The following is a 16,014-nucleotide window of genomic DNA, read 5'->3' as shown; positions in this document are numbered from 1 at the left end:
CGTTGGTTGCACCAATTGCACTGATCCACAATGCATTGTGCGAAGAAAAAAGGTGCCTACACCACTGACGGTCTCAGACAGCAATTCAAAGCGGTGTGTGGATGGGGGATAGGTCTTCATATGCTCTGAAAAGAGCAGCCGATGGCGCACACATTGAAATATAGCAGGGATGGCATTTTGGTTGGCGCAGCGCAAGTGGTGTAGTGTGATTGGCGTCAAGCAACACTGGCCCACGGGTGGAGAACATCAGACTATAAGCGCGCCTTAAAAACGTGTCATTCATGGTCTGCAGCTGCTAAAGCGGCATCTACCTAACCGCAACTGGCACAGCTTCACAGCAGCGCACACCACACTGCCGTGAAGCCACATCTCAAGGCAAAATTGGCAATTTATTTATTTTGCAGAGTCGTTTATTATTCACCAGCGTATAGGACCAACCATTAGTGCAGGGCACGGACTCTCAGCACGAGCGGCATTCACAAACAAAAGCGCTGAAGAGGGCGACCCACTAGAAAGTGCTGGAGAGGACGACCCTTCGTATTGTTCCAAACCTTCTATACAGTTACCCCCGAAAACGAAAAGGGAGCCACCCGGTAACCTGACAGCTTGTCTTGTCACTGTGAGTGAGTCATAGTAGGTCTTGAGGTGGTTGACGTTGAAAATGTCTCGTTCATGACGGCGCATGTCTGAATACTGTTCAATGGGCTCGATCAAGTAGTTGACCAGAGGTGCGTGTTTGATGACGCAGTAGAGGGGGTCCTCCATACTTGAGCAGTAGTTTCGACGAGTGCAACCAGGTGCAGTGGAAGGGACCGGAGCCACACAAGTGCTCCGGGGTGGAACGTGGATACAGAAGAGGTGTCACCACGAGCGCTCTTCTGGTGCTCTTGGTCATTTTATGTAAAGGCCAGCACAAGATCACGACACTCTTCGGCATGTCTGACTGTGGCAGAAATAGGCGCACACTCAGATGCGTCCAGCTTGTAAAGAAGGATTGTGTCGATTGTGTGCGACAGGTGCCGGCTGTACAATAAGAAAAAGGGTGAGAAGCCAGTGGTGGCAGTATTGTGCGGTTCTCTGAGTGGCAGCACAAGAGCTGAGGCCGCTGGACTGGTGTAAAGGCATTGGCAATAGAAGAACCGAAGACATCACTGGGCGATAGGTCACACACAGAAACAGCTCTGAGCGCCCTGTAACCAGCACAGTAATTGTCATAGGGCATGTCCATAACTTGAACGTCTTTGATCGCTTCTATATTGCCAAGACATTCCCCTCGGAGCAGCAACACAGGGTATGGGAACGGGTTGCAAACGAAAATGGTGCTGTAGCCCTGTGTGATGTCCACTGTCGCAAAAGGCAGCAGCAGACCTTTTCAAGCGAGAGAGCGGTCAGGTGGAGACAGTAGTGCCACATTATCTGAGATTCCACTGCAGGACGTAGGCACAACCGTTGAGGTGTTTGGAGGAATGCGAGTGTTGGCTTGGACAAGTATTTTTCTCGAAAGTGAAGAATTGTCAGTGAGCGGCATATTTAACAGTGGCACGAGTTCTGTTTTGGCCCGTGCGCAAGGAATAACGGCATTGTGGTTGAGAGAATATCCCAGCAGAGGATAACATCATGAAAGAACGAGGAAAGGATGGTGAATTCTACGGTGTATAGAACATTGGCAATGACTACATGAGCAGTGCAAGCCGTCAAGGGGTCAACATGCTGAGTACTGGCTGTGTGGAGGGACAGTCCAGAAAGGGGCATCATGACTTTCCGAAGTAAGCAGCAAAGCTTAGCGTTCATAACACACACGGCAGCTCCAGTGTCCACGTGTGCAGATGCGCGAACACCATCAACAAACACTTCGATTACATTCGAGGGACTGCGGTGAGGACTTTCACATTTCGATGTTGTCGCAGCCCTTGCCTTTTTGACTGCGACAATTAGCCTTCCTCATCCCGAGTTATGGGGCGAGGTTGCATCGACGACAGTGAGTGATGGCCTGGAGAATGTGAATGGCGGGTAGTTGTGGTTGGGTGCAAGGTCGGCGACATAGCCTAGAGGGGGCCGTAATATGGACAGTTGGACTGACTTGTCACGGTTGGTGCGGTGCTAGGCGGCTGCACACGATTACAAAAACGTGCGATGTGACCGGTGTAGCCGCACATAAAGCATAATGGCTGTTTGTCAAGAGTACGCCATCGGCTCGCCGGGGCAGCCCCACCCATGTCACAGGACGCGTTGCATGAGGCAGCTGCTGACATGGCTGCACGGTGGTAAGCAGTCGGGATCTAGATACGACGTCGGCAGAATGGAGAGCCACACTTGAAGAGAGTGGCTGGGTCCTCGCGACGACTTCAGCGTAGCTGAGTGGTGCAGCCACCGGGACCTGTTGGGGTGGCGTAACAACATCAGCGTAGCTTAGTGGTGCAGCCTCAAGAAGATGTTGGCTCTGGTATGGCAAGACCTCAACGATTTCCTGCTCAGTCATGCAACCGAGCGGAGGCATAAAATTCAATGCAGGCTGTTGGAAATGTAGCAGCTGAGCGAAGGACATCAAGGAGAGCTGGCGTGCAACTTCCTCCTGAATGAACGCTTTCATTTTAGCAAGCAATGCTGACTGGTCGGAGATGGTAGCCAAACCAGCAGTAAGGTCGTCGCACGAGGAAGGGCCATCTGTGAACAAGTGCTGCCTGCATCACTCCAGTACGCATTCCATACGTCACTCCATACGTCACTCTAGTACAACAGTACGCATAGCACTGCGTGGAAAATGGGCATAGTCGGAAGCATCAGCAGGTACGGTGGGCGAGTCGTGGAAGAATTCGTCAGGAACTTGTAGAATAGTGCAAACGTAAGCTCGGCGATGCTGGTTTCTAAGAAGAGTCAGTGCGAAGAGTGGTGCGGATGTCAAGCATAACGAAAGGAAGGTGCTCGATCCATGATGAAGGAAAAGCCGAAGCCATGAGTGAAACCTTCCATGGGCAGCGAAAACTTTCGATGATCCCATTGGTTATCGGGTTTTGGTAAGAGGTAGTCTTGATGTGATTGACGCTGAGTAGCCGAGATAAATTGGCGAACAGTGTTGAGTCGAATTGATGACCACGGTCAGTCGTAATGGTGGAAGGGACACTGTAGCGACTAATCCAGAGTGTGATGAGTGCTCGAGCTATCGACTCCGCCGTTATGTTCAGGAGGGGCATCACTTCAGGCCATCCGGTGAACCTGTCAGTGCAGGTTAACAGGTAACGATGGTTCTTGCAGGGAGGAAGAGGGCCAACAATATCGACATGCAGATGGCTGCTGAGGGCTTAGGGGATGGGAATGTGCCAAGAGGAGTCGCAGTGTGGCAATGCATTTTAGACTTTTGGCAGTTGAGGCACGCGCGTGACCACCGACGAACATCTACGTTGATACTGGGTCGCACATAACGAGAAGTGATGAGTTGCTGTGTTGCACGAATGCCAGGATGAGCCAAAGAATGCAGAGAATCAAACACGGCCCAGTGGTATGGGCGAAGAACTGACAAGGACGTCCGGTCAATGCATCACAAACGAGGGGCACATCGTAGTGAGGAAGCAAGATATCATTAGCATGCCGTTTCGTCAGAGTAGAAAACGTCTTCAGAGAAAGACTCGATCTCTTGAAAACACTCGTTCCGCCAGGCAACTGCACTCTCGGCATTTGCTGCCTTTTCTTTGCCACAAGCAACCTGCCACGCAATGGCATTCCCTTGCCGGAAACAATAAAGCCATCCGGCGCTTGTGTCGAAACTGGAGATGTCCGTGGCGACCGCGAACTGTCGCATCTTTTCTTGAATAATAGGGCCTGACAAGGGCACATTGTGTTGTCTGGCATCCTTAAACCACATGAGGACAGTTTCATTAACGTTCTGGTAGTTGCCGAGCGGCAAGTGTTTTCTTGAGGGAGCTAGCTGTTACTCTCGATGTAATTTTATGTTCTTGTCTCGATCCGGTGGTGCTGCTTTAAGGGTGGCGCTTCTCAGGACTTCAATAAAGTTCTTTTGTCTGTCTGTCTCTGTCTGTCAGTCTGTCCGTCCGTCCGTCCGCCCGTCCCGATCCTTGAGCATCCTTGCCATTGTTGATGGTGCGATATTATGCTCCCTACACAGGTCGACTTGCTTTTTTCCAGCATTCAGCTGCATCATAATGTCCACTTTTTCTTTGAGCGAAAACTGGCTTTGCTTCTTTTTAATGTGGGGGCCAGGAGAACTCATTGTCAGGAAACCTAACACAGAACACAGTCACAGTGCCGATAACATTGCAGCTCCTACCAATAGCTATCAACATAGCTACACTAGGCCCACGACGCAGTACGCGACCATATGTGACGCTCACGTGGATACTGATGCTGCTGAGGCAGTACCCATTCAAACGGGTTTCCCAGTGCATAGCTGCTGCTGCGAATGATGATAAATGTAAGCCTCAGGGATTTGGTACTGAAACTTGAACGAAACTTGGTAATACCGAAGCACCTTGGTGATTGCTGGATTAAATTACGTACATTATTCTGAAATATTCGGTAATCTGAAATTTGTAGTACTGAAGGTTTTTTACATTAAAGATATAGCTATTTTGGCAGGGATTTAAAATAAATTCATAAATCTTAAAATTTCATTAATATGATGTGTGTAGAAACGATGTTTTAGTGTATTTACCCTAATTTTCTGTGGAGCTACTGCTCACGGTAATAAATGATACATGTAGAAAATTCGTTGCAACAAGGTCAATTGCCACAATCCCTTCATTATGTAGTGGTAAGAAATACACAAGCTTATGTGGGAGTGGCGTTGGGGAATGAAAATATTTCATTGAATCCAGGGTTTCGTTACATACAGGTTCATTGCATCCAGGTTTAACTGTAGTATCAAATGCTTGCGCATCATTTAACTCGCACAGGAGATCCTGCGTGTAACTCTTTAAATTTTTAGTCCGACTTATAAGCAGAAAAATGTGGCAATCCCAAACTTTTCGTAAAGTGTTTTTCATAGCCTCTGTCTTGCTTCGAAATATTAAACTCCATCAGTGAATTGGTAGGCAAGTGAGTGAGTCAGTGATGGTATAGTGATAGGTTTGTGACTGCAAGGGTCGTAACCTCGTCCCCCTTTGCGATGCAGGCAGCCATTTGTGCAGGAGCACCTGCTCTTCTACACGGAGCTGCTGAGCGTGCTGTTGCAACGCTTCTGCCGCATGGAGCTGGCAAGCCGCCACAGTGCGTACATGCTATACCGGGTCACCAAGGTACGACGCAGTCACTGCTGCTTTTTATGGGCTTCCGTGACTCCCCCCTTTTGCAGCAGTGCAACTGTTGAGGAGAGTTTCACAGCTGTTTTCATAGGGTGACGGTCAGCGTGGTGTGGCACAATGCTCGGCATTAATCAGTGGCGCAGCCTGCATAGGAGTCTCAAATTTTCGCTTTTAGACACGGTTATGAATGGTTATAACTTACCTTGCATACACTGCGCACAATTACGCAACACATTGTTTGTTGCAGATTTCTTAAGGCAGTCATTAGACATTTTTCTTTTTTGTGTAAGGTTTGACTGGCTCTGCATTAGAGGTTAGATAAGAGCACAGTTGATTCACTTATAGGAATATTCAAGTGCCAAGAAGATTCCATTGCTGTAGCTGATAATTGTTACAGTAAAACCTCTTTGGGATGTTCCTGTTAAGTTTTCCTGGCTCTTACGCTCTGAAATGTCAATCCCGTTTGCATATCTGCCTTGCAAAATTGTTATCGGATGTTAAGTTTTCCCTGATCACGCATTATCATTCTGATCGTGACATAATTACTGGAAGCTTAACTTGTTCACTTAACAAAAAGAGAGTTGCTGGAAAGTGTATAAGGTGCTATAAGCGAGCCAATTTTGATGCAATATGTATTGAATTATCCCATTTCACGGACCATTTTTTAGACGCCCACTTATCACGTTCCATTAAAGATAACTGGAACCTTTTTAAACATACTCTCTCAAACTTAATTGACAAATACATTCCAGTTATGACCATCAAAACAAGCAACATTTCTCCATGGTTCAATCAGCAATTACGTCGACTTAATAATAAAAAGAAACTACTTTTCAGAATGGCAGACAAAAACAGATTATCGGCTTCGTGGTGTCGCTATAAAAAGTGTGACAAGGAATATCAACAGCTTTTAAAAACTACTCGTCGTCGCTTTTTCAGTCGTGATTTGCCATCTTTGCTAATAAATAACCCTTGGCGCTTTTGGCGCACAATAAATCCCAGCAACCACCCCTATGTAACTCTTGCTAATACCAATGGTTCTCCTGTTACTGAATCCGAATGTGCTAAGTTATTAAATGATTCATTCTAAACAGTTTTTACTCTTGAGGATATTACTACATGCCCTAGCATTGATGTTGTTTTCGGTATTAATATGACTGAAATAATAATTGACGAAAATGGTATTTTATCTCTACTTGGAAAATTAAAAACGTCATCTGCATCTGATCATAATGGCTTCAACAACAAAATACTTAAACATGTTTCTTCTGGTATCTATCGTTGCTTGGCAGCCATCTTCTCTCTGTCAATATTGTCAGGCACAATCCCTCAGGACTGGCTAATAGCAAAAGTAGTGCCCATATTGAAATCAGGGGATCGCTCGTCCCCACTTAACTACAGGCCTATATCTTTAACTAGTACCATCTGTAAACTCTTGGAACACATACACTCACAAGTAATTACATATTTAGAGGAACACAATATCATCTTCAAATACCAGCACGGTTTTCGCAAGGGCTTCTCATGCGAAACGCAACTTGCAGGATTTACTCAGGATTTACTCATGATTGGACGCCAGCATCCAAATTGACGCCATATCCCTTGACTTCTCAAAAGCGTTCAATCGAGTTCCTCACCACCGGCTCTTACTAAAACTTAGACAACTTAATATTCACCCACTTGTTCTGGCATGGGTGCAAGCCTTCCTCTCTAATAGACAACATTTCACGTCGATCAATAACTTTGACTCTCCTTTCGTCCCAGTCTCATCCGGTGTTCCTCAAGGAGGTGCGCTTGGTCCATTGCTTTTCCTAATTTATATAAATGACTTACCCTCGTCCCTCAAATCTAGAGTTAGGCTATTCGCTGATGATTGTGTTATTTACCGCAACATCTCTTGTGAAGCTGACTGCCAATCTCTACAATCTGACCTTGACTCCTTAACTTCGTGGTGCACAACTTGGCTAATGACACTAAATGCTTCAAAAACTAAGCTGATGTCTTTCACTAAAAAAGCTTCTCGAATTCCAACATCTTACTTGCTAAATAATACTGCAGTGGAACTTACGACCGCATACAAATATCTTGGAGTTAACTTTCAGTCTGACCTGTCCTGGAATTACCATATTAACGTCACCTTTGCTTCAGCAAACCGCTCACTTGGGTTTCTTAAACGTAATTTGAAACACACCCCATCGCACTTACGTAAACAGGCTTATATCACTTTAATCCGTCCTAAAATAGAATATGCCTCAGCCATTTGGGATCCCGATCAAGACTACAATATTAAAAACATCGAAGCCCTGCAGAACCGTGCTGTGCTTTTTATTTTTTTGGATTACTCACGTCACACCAGCGTCACTTCATTGAAGAATCGTGCTGAACTGCATGTGTTATCATGTCGCCATAAAATCGCTCGCTTATCACTTCTTCATAAGCTCTACCATCATGCATCACTTCGCAAGGACTTCTTTAGGCCACCCCCTGCCATCTTTCCCCGCTGTGATCACCCTTTCAAAATCGAACGCTTCACGTGTCGCACACTAACTTATGCCAGATCATTCATACCGCGCACCATAACTGAGTGGAATAGCTTGCCATCACACATCGCAACCATCACCGACATAAATGAATTCCAGAAACTTCTAATCCTTAATGAAAGTCCGTAAACCTTTCTTGTGTCATGTCCCCCCCCCCCCCATTTTTTTTTTCCACTATGAATGATGTTAAAAGATGTTCTTGTCCTCTATGTAACATGCATATTTTTATGGTTATTGTTCCTATTTTTATTACGGTGTTTTGCCTTTTTCTTTTAAGTTTACATGTTGTATCATTTACTGATTTGTTATACATTAATGGTCTGAGTGCTTTCTATGACCCAGATTACCCTCCATTTTTCGTGTGTTTGTGATACGTATTCTCTTTTTGTACACTTCTGATTACTATTACTACCACAATAATCTTATTGGTCTTGTATCATTATCTTTTGTGATTATTGTTTATCAGTTCCCAATTTTTGTTTTCAACTTATTACTCACTTATTACATCTGTATGCGTTACTGCACCCCCCCCCCCCCCCATGTAATACCCTCCTGCGAGAGGGCCTTTAGGGGTATTCTGAATAAATAAAAAATTTTTCCATGGTCTCCTAAAATGAGGTTCTACTGTATAACCATGTTATACTGTATGACCCTCTTTTAACATTACTGGCTTTAGCAGTACAGTCAACTTTCATTAATTTGGCCCTGATGGGACCAACAAAATTCATCAAATTATCCAGTGGCTCGTATTAAACAAGATGCAGAAAAAACGCCAAAACACTGCCGATTCATTTGGCTGTATTTGCTCGAGTTTAAAATTCCCACAAATCAAATGCATATCCACTTTCTATGTGTGCAAAGCAGAAAACTAATGTATAAATGACCTTAAAGCTCCTTAACAAAGCAGTAACTAATGTACACCCTATTCTTAAGCAACAAAAGAAAAGAGTAATGGGCAAGGGTCACACAACGGCAGCCGGTTTCCTAAAAGCACCTTCGCCCATGGTTGTTAGTGAGCTTCGCCATGGTACATTAGTGTTATGCGGTGAAGGATACAGATGCCGTGAAGATGGTTTCAGTTTTGTATCCGGTTGCGCCACGCAGGCAATTTATCAACAAATTTTCTTCGAAAATAAACAAAAAGTGCGCATTAAAATCGGGTAAATACCATAATCAGATATTGTGAGCTACGGTTACTTCCTGAAAATTTTCCTAGAGTGGGCCTAAAATAGGCATTTTTGGCGAGAGATGTCATGTGTTCAACACAATCATTGTCCCTTGAGCTCCACCGAGACAGACGCTGCCGCTAAAGGGATTGCTATCAGGGTCCCTGTAGGGGTCAGGCACGTGCGTTCTGACTGGTCATGTTCGAATCATCCGGCAAAGGCCAATTTTAGGATCGAAATAACGAATGTTTGGGTCCATACGAACGGGTATGGGTGCCAGCTTGAACCTTCAGATAAAATCAAGTTAACAAAATTCTGCTATATTGCAACTTAGATATTCTAACTGCTATGTAAAGCACCTGTAATGACGTAATTCTTATTGTACATACTTTTATGATCGTTTTCTTCAACAGTAACACCGACGCGAAAAAAGAAAAATCAAATGCATTGTAGTTGAGGAAATTGTCACATGATGTTGCCACCAGCTTTGCAACTGCAGGCCATGGCACCAGTAATCTGGCAATCCGTAAGTGGTATGAAGTTTATAAGTATGCTTCATGTACGCACATACGTATGCTCAGTGTGCTGTCAGTCTAGGACGCCCAGTGCAAACCATGCTGAAACATCTCTGAACAGCGAGGCAAGCCAATGACATCACACGTCACTGAAATCAGTCGGCGAAACGCGTGAACTAACATTGTTTACAAATAGTGCCTATGCTGATGACTACATTGATGGATGCTGCACTTTCCGATTTGCCGCTCACATAAACTTCAAAATTAAAATCTGTTCTGAGTGGCATTTGCTGTTAGTACTTTACAGATCATGCCTATGAGCTCGCAGCAATCTAAACTACCAGTTATTGCGAGTTGGAATTTTTGTGTCAGCACACCTTTAATGTTCACTGTTGTTAATCTTGAGGCAGTCTTGTATTGCTTTCTATGGACCACAACATTGCTGGTAACATCTATCGACTGCCCGCTGTGGTTGCTTAGTGGCTTTGGTGTTGCGCTGCTAAGCACGAGCCTGCGGGTTCAAATCCCGGCCACGGCGACTGCATTTCGATGGAGGCAAAATGAAAAAACACTCGTGTACTTAGGTGCACGTTAAAGGACCCCAATTGGTCAAAATTAATCTGGAGTCCTCCATCGCAGCGTGCCTCATAATCAGATTGTGGTTTTGGCATGTAAAACACCACAATTTTTTTTTAATCTATCGGCTGCTGCTGTTTATAACCACGGCAATGCATTTCAAGAACCTGAAGAGATTTCTTTGCTGCTTTTAGGACAGCATATGCTATTTCTGTTACCTTGACATTCAACAGGTTCAGAAACTAGTGCCTTGCTTTTGAAGGCCTCTTTATTTCATGCTAGTGATTGAGCACATCCTCATTCATGACTTGACTGGGTACACATTACACTATGAAAAAAAAAAATATATATATATAATGTCGAAGTGGGGGGGGGGGGTGGACTGTTGTGTCTTTCTTTTTCTTTTGAAACTGATGCCGTTATTTCAAGTTCAGTTTTCTTTGTCTTTTACCACTTTTCTCATATGTTGTCTCTCTGTGCATCATGCAAACTGTTCCTTCACTTGTCTTGCAGGTCTTTTTTCAGCCTAACCTGTTCGCGATGATCACGGAAGGTGAGATGACCTCCATGTAAATCATTATGACCTTTCTCTCCTCCTCCTTCAAATTATCATTTGCCTTATCAACTTCAGGAGTTTTGCAAGATCAGGAATGCGTGAAAGAGGATAGGTACAGTAGAACCTCATTAATATCTGCCTGTTTAAGATGTACTAACACGAAGTTGTGGCAAATCCTCACCCCAGTTTTCATAGAGCCAAAGTTATTGGCTGACCACAAAATGCGCAATGCCTCATCATATTGCCAAGTTGTAGCAGTGGTGAAGAATGGAACAACCATAAATGCTAGCTAAAATTATTGTACTTGTGCCCAGGAAGAACAAGCAACGCTCAAAGCATCATATCGGCGAACAGTTAGTTGTCGAAATCTGCTTATAGGTAAAGTGTGTCTGATATTTTTACACAACTCATACAAGTACACTTGAGCCTCACTAAAGTGAAACTGGATATAACAAAATAACGTATGTATCGCATTAGATGCAATTGCCCTTGAAATTGCTATAGGTATCTGTGTATTTAAAGCCTTGCTTTAACGAGGTAAAATTGTTCTGCCACTAGACAGAAGAAACTAGATTTGTCTCCAAAACAAAAATACCAACCATTGAGCACCGAACATATTGCTTTCCGCCAGGTTCGGCACTCCTTTGACGCACCAGTTAAAATTCCCATGTCGAATGCGCCGTCAAGCAATGCTGGTCTTCGTCACTGCCGCACATATAGAGTTGAAATGTATAATCAACCCTAGAGGAAAAGCTCTTCATAGGACCCATGCATTGTAATCGGTAACCATAAGGGCGCCGCCATATTGCTACGCTGTACAGGCATGTAAATGCTAATGACGAGATGCGATTCATACGTGACGTGCAATGAATACAACCTTGAGCCTCCCTCGGCACAGTGATGCCATCTGGTTCATGTGCCTTTAAGAGGGAACGCGGTCTTTGAAAACAGAAAAATTGCGAAAATGTCGATTTTTGGAAAACCAAATATTTGGGCAGTATGTCTTATAAACTGCCATTTCTGTAAATATCAATATCTAATTAATCGCAAAACTATTCCAAATAAAGTTTATAATGAGCCACGGCAGCTCTTGAGCGGCGAGCGAGTGCTGAATATGGTGCGACTTGGTGCGAACGCTCCCCCAAGCGCCGCCATTTTGGTGTTGTTTCGTTCGTGCATTCTTGTGCTTTTTTCCCCGCCAGTCGCGCCGGCAGCAGCGTGGGAAAGGTGTAAATCACTCATGATTGGAGGGCTAGCGTGAGCTTTCAAGTTTACCGCTGCTGAGACACGAACCTGAGATTGGGTGAAGTGCGGCGCTCCTCAAGGACGCGGGGGAGCCCGTGGCTCCAATTGGCTGCTGTGTGCAATAACGCAGTGGCCTCCTGCATAATGCGTCTGGCCGCCGTCTGCTTCGGCTCCTCAATCACCGGCGCCCTTTGTGTTCCGCTTGCTATTGTCTATCTTTGCAGCCGTCCCCGTATTCTCCAAGTTTCTCCCCTCTTTACGAGACCGTTGTTGCATTTAGCCTGCCAATGGTTGTGCGGTCAGCTACGATACGCCCAAAGAAATGCGCTTCCCAAAGAACGCGCTACACATGTTCAGTGCAAGGAAGCGTTCTATGAAACTCACCCGTGTGGAGCAGCTTCTGCGCCACCGGTCCCAGTCGGCGCTGTCTTTCTGCCCGATGCCTTCTGCTTCTCAACAGACCAGCTAGAACTCAATAGGCACGTCTCAACAGCGTAATGACATCGCACCTCAGAATCTTGCAAAATAGTGCACGTAAATATCAAGGAAATGCGTCAACATCAGTGTTTAGAGTGCAGGGTAATGCTGTTTATTTCTTTCACAACAAAAGATGCACAGCAGAACGTTTTATTAACGGGGGACACGGGTTGTGGCGACCAAAAAATGCAAAGCAACTCCATTTTTTTTTTATTGCATTTTTGGAGTGTGCAGCTATTATTGCATCTGCGTTGTTAATTTCATACCAATAACATCAGTATTTTAGCCGCAGTGATGCCTTATACGACATGTACTAGCTGAATTTCAGGCGGAGCTTGCGCTAAAACTGCACATTTTCCGAAACGCGCGCCTGCTCTTCCACGGGTGCTAGCACGGACATCTTGGTCTCATCTGAAAGAGGCGACTTTTCCTTTCAAATTCCTGCCAGATTGGGACCCTTTCAGTCATTGGCCACTTAGAAAATGCGCAGCAAAAAAAGGTGCTAGAACGCCTTCCTATTCGTCACTCGGTGCACGTGACTTGAGCTTGCTTCCCGATTGGCGGAACTGCATGGCCATCGTCTGCTCCGCGCTTGGAGCCACGCATTGAGGTGCGCCATCTTGCCCCAGTGTCAACGCAATGTCTGAAATGGAGCGCAAATTTCGAACGCGGCACAAGTTTTGTGCGAAAAAAGTGCGATGGACGCTCATCGAAAACTTCAAAAAACGCTGCTCAACACTGCAACATGCCCAGGACGCCACAACCTCAGCGTCCGATGCCGAAATCGTCGATACAGCAACAGCAGGCCTAACGACCGCATCGGCTGCTGCAGATACTGTGACAAGTCCGTCTGGCACGGACCCTTCGACCAGCACTAGCGTACGGCAAGATACAATCTACCGGCAACCCTCCGAGCTGGAGGAGGAGGAAGCAAAAGCCAAAGCAAAGCTATCAGAGGTGTCTTCCGCTCCAGCAACGGAGAGGAAATGCGAGTTCTTGGGTGACAGTACCTATGATGCACTTTGCCCGCCTGATGGGAATACATTTACTATTGTGGATTTGAGGGCCGTGAACACTTTATTAACGTTTGTGAACTGCAACATCTGCAATGGTGCCTTAGAAATTGTCCGAGATGAGCGGGAATACGGACTCGCTGTGAAGCTGTGTTTTATGTGTGCAAACTGTGGAGAGATTGCGTCAGTGTGGAGCTCGCCGCGTGTTCACAGTGCTGAACGAATGAAACCCTTTGCTGTGAACGTTTTGGCTACGCGTGCCATGCAGGCAACGGGGAACCGACAGACCGCTTTCAATGACGTTTTCTCATTGGTGGGCATCAGCCGTCATGCTCTTCACACGAAAACGTGGCAGAGCTATGTGAAGATGAAGTTGATGCCAGTGGTCGATCGCGCGGCGCGTAATCTGACGAGCGACTGCGCACGGTCGGTTCGCGAACTTTACGCCGAACTGAACATAGGTCATACTGGGAACATCGCGGTGTCGTACAACGGGTCATGGATGACCCGCGGTCATACGTCCCACATCGGCATCGGCACCGTGATCGAGTTGTTCAGCGTACTTGTGCTCGACTTTGTTGTATTGAGCAATTTCTGTGCTGGGTGCGAGTTGGGGCCTAAGGAGAGTGACCCTTCCTATGGAGCCTGGAAGAATGGCCACAAGTGTCAGAAGAACACTAATAAGAAAGCTGGGGAGATGGAGGTGGAAGCTGCCCTCATCCTTTTCAGGCGATCATTGTAGCGGCACAATCTGCGGTATAGAATGGTGCTTTGTGACGGGGACAGCCGTAGTTATCTCACTTTACAAGATGATGAAGTGTATGGGTATATCCCAATTGAAAAAGAGGACTGTGTGAATCACATGTAAAAACGTATGGAGACGGCTTTGTTAACTTGGTGGCAAAACACAGAGGCCCTGGACATGAGAGTCTTGGTCGAAAGGGCCACTTGACAGCAGTCTTGATCTCCAAGTTAACCTCATACTATGAATGGGCTCTGAAGGCCCACAAAGGAGACGTAGATGCCACTCAAAATGCAGTGATGGCCACATATCATCACATCACATCAAACGATGATGTGGCTAATCACACTCTTTGTCCATCAGGCCCAAACTCCTGGTGCAAGCAAAATGCTGCAGCGGCCAAGGGAGAGCCGGTTCCAAAACATCCTCGAAAGCTTCCTCCTCGTGTGTGTCAGGCTTTACGTCCCATATATGAACGTTGTCGTCTCCTTGGTACGCTCAAGGTGCGCACGCTCCGATATCGCGCGCGCTGGACGACCACGGCGGGTTCAAGCACACCGAGCTGCTATGCGTGCAGGGCGCCGCGCCCGCGCCTGCTCCATCCTGCTCCGTGTGCCGCCGCGCAGCTGCGCACGTACGCGTCCCGTCGGCCCCAGCTTAGTGGCAGGCGAGACCGCGCGCGCAGCAAGGGAGACCCTAGGCGAAGCTCTCTAGAAGCCACAAAGAACATTTATTAAGATTGGACTCAATACAGACACACGTTTTAACATCACGTCTGAATCTAAAGCTAATTAAGACACAAAAACATGGCCAAATGGTCGCCGGTGGCCGCTAACGGCGCACCGCGACAGAAAGAGGAACAAAGAACCCATCAGTAAGAGGCTGCCTATCCTTCGGTCAGTGCCTGCCATCGCGCGCCCCACACCAGAGAAAAGAGAAATAGAAAGAAACAACAGAGGAACAGGCGGGGCCCGGTTGGTAGATGCTGCCTCAGGACATCGAGACGACGGAAGAGTGCGTGCGCCCGCCGAGGCCGGGACCCCGACGAGCTGAAGTAACCATTCGGCGGCGGACAAAGGGGGCCGCCGCCGGCAGAGAGGAACACATACGCACCTTCAGATGCCCCGATGTGGTCTCCCCAAGCCCCGTTTTGCGCGCGCTTACCCGAAGTGCATGCAAGCAGGGCCCGAATCCCGCGAAAATGTGATCCAATGGTAATGCCTGTTGACCTTCCCGTGGGCGAGATGACAGCAGAGCGACAGTGTTTTATGACCCGCCGCCACCCCGTCCAGGCAAGGAAGAGAGTGACACGGAGCCCCCGGCAACACAATGCACTGGCTCCACACAACCACCGTGAGAGCCAGAAACCCCACATCCCTCCCTCCTTATATGCTCCCTACCAATGCATGGCTGGTGGCTCCACTGTCAGCCAAAGAAGAAAAGAAAACAAAGAACAAAGAAATAGTCATTACATTGCAATACCAGAGCTATCCATTGGCAGCTAGAACCTAAAATCACCAGCCCCCAAAAGATAAATAAAGAAGACATCAAAGGAGGAAAAGCAAGCTGTTAGAATAAATTAAATCGGGATGTCTCAGGTACACAACAGCAACACAATAAAGTCCACACGAACCCAAGCTTTAATGCGAAAATGTACAATAAAAGCATCCACCGAAGAAAATGTAAGAGTAACAATAAAAGACAAACGCTTAGAGACATAATGACATTTGGACACAAACGCGGACAAGGGAAAATAACAAAACATTGCCCTATACCGTGAATCAAAACAAAAGAGAATAACAAACGGTTCAGAAGACGTACACAGAATGTCCGCGCTAAAAATCTCCGGTGAGCACGAACAAAGCCCACATGCCATGCGTGCAACTCCAAGCCACTTTAACAGTGTCTTGCAACGGCCTCTGGTGCCGG

The 16,014-nt window shown here is 46.4% G+C and overlaps 1 protein-coding gene across 2 annotated transcripts in view; it reads left to right on the top strand.

The window, feature by feature from the left end:
* Nucleotides 1-16,014, top strand: part of LOC142576491 (sphingomyelin phosphodiesterase 4) — a 153,762-nt gene that overhangs the window by 84,864 nt on the left and 52,884 nt on the right. For both annotated transcript variants that reach the window (XM_075686641.1, XM_075686640.1), the window contains exons 11-12: nucleotides 5,126-5,249; nucleotides 10,566-10,605. In XM_075686641.1, coding sequence (XP_075542756.1) covers nucleotides 5,126-5,249; nucleotides 10,566-10,605 — 164 coding nt within the window. The remainder of the gene's footprint in view (nucleotides 1-5,125; nucleotides 5,250-10,565; nucleotides 10,606-16,014) is intronic.

The sequence above is a fragment of the Dermacentor variabilis genome, chromosome 3 (assembly GCF_050947875.1).
Source record: "Dermacentor variabilis isolate Ectoservices chromosome 3, ASM5094787v1, whole genome shotgun sequence".
NCBI lineage: Eukaryota > Metazoa > Arthropoda > Arachnida > Ixodida > Ixodidae > Dermacentor > Dermacentor variabilis.
The sequence above is the reverse complement of the archived record's forward strand: the minus strand, read 5'-3'. Positions and strand labels throughout refer to the sequence as shown.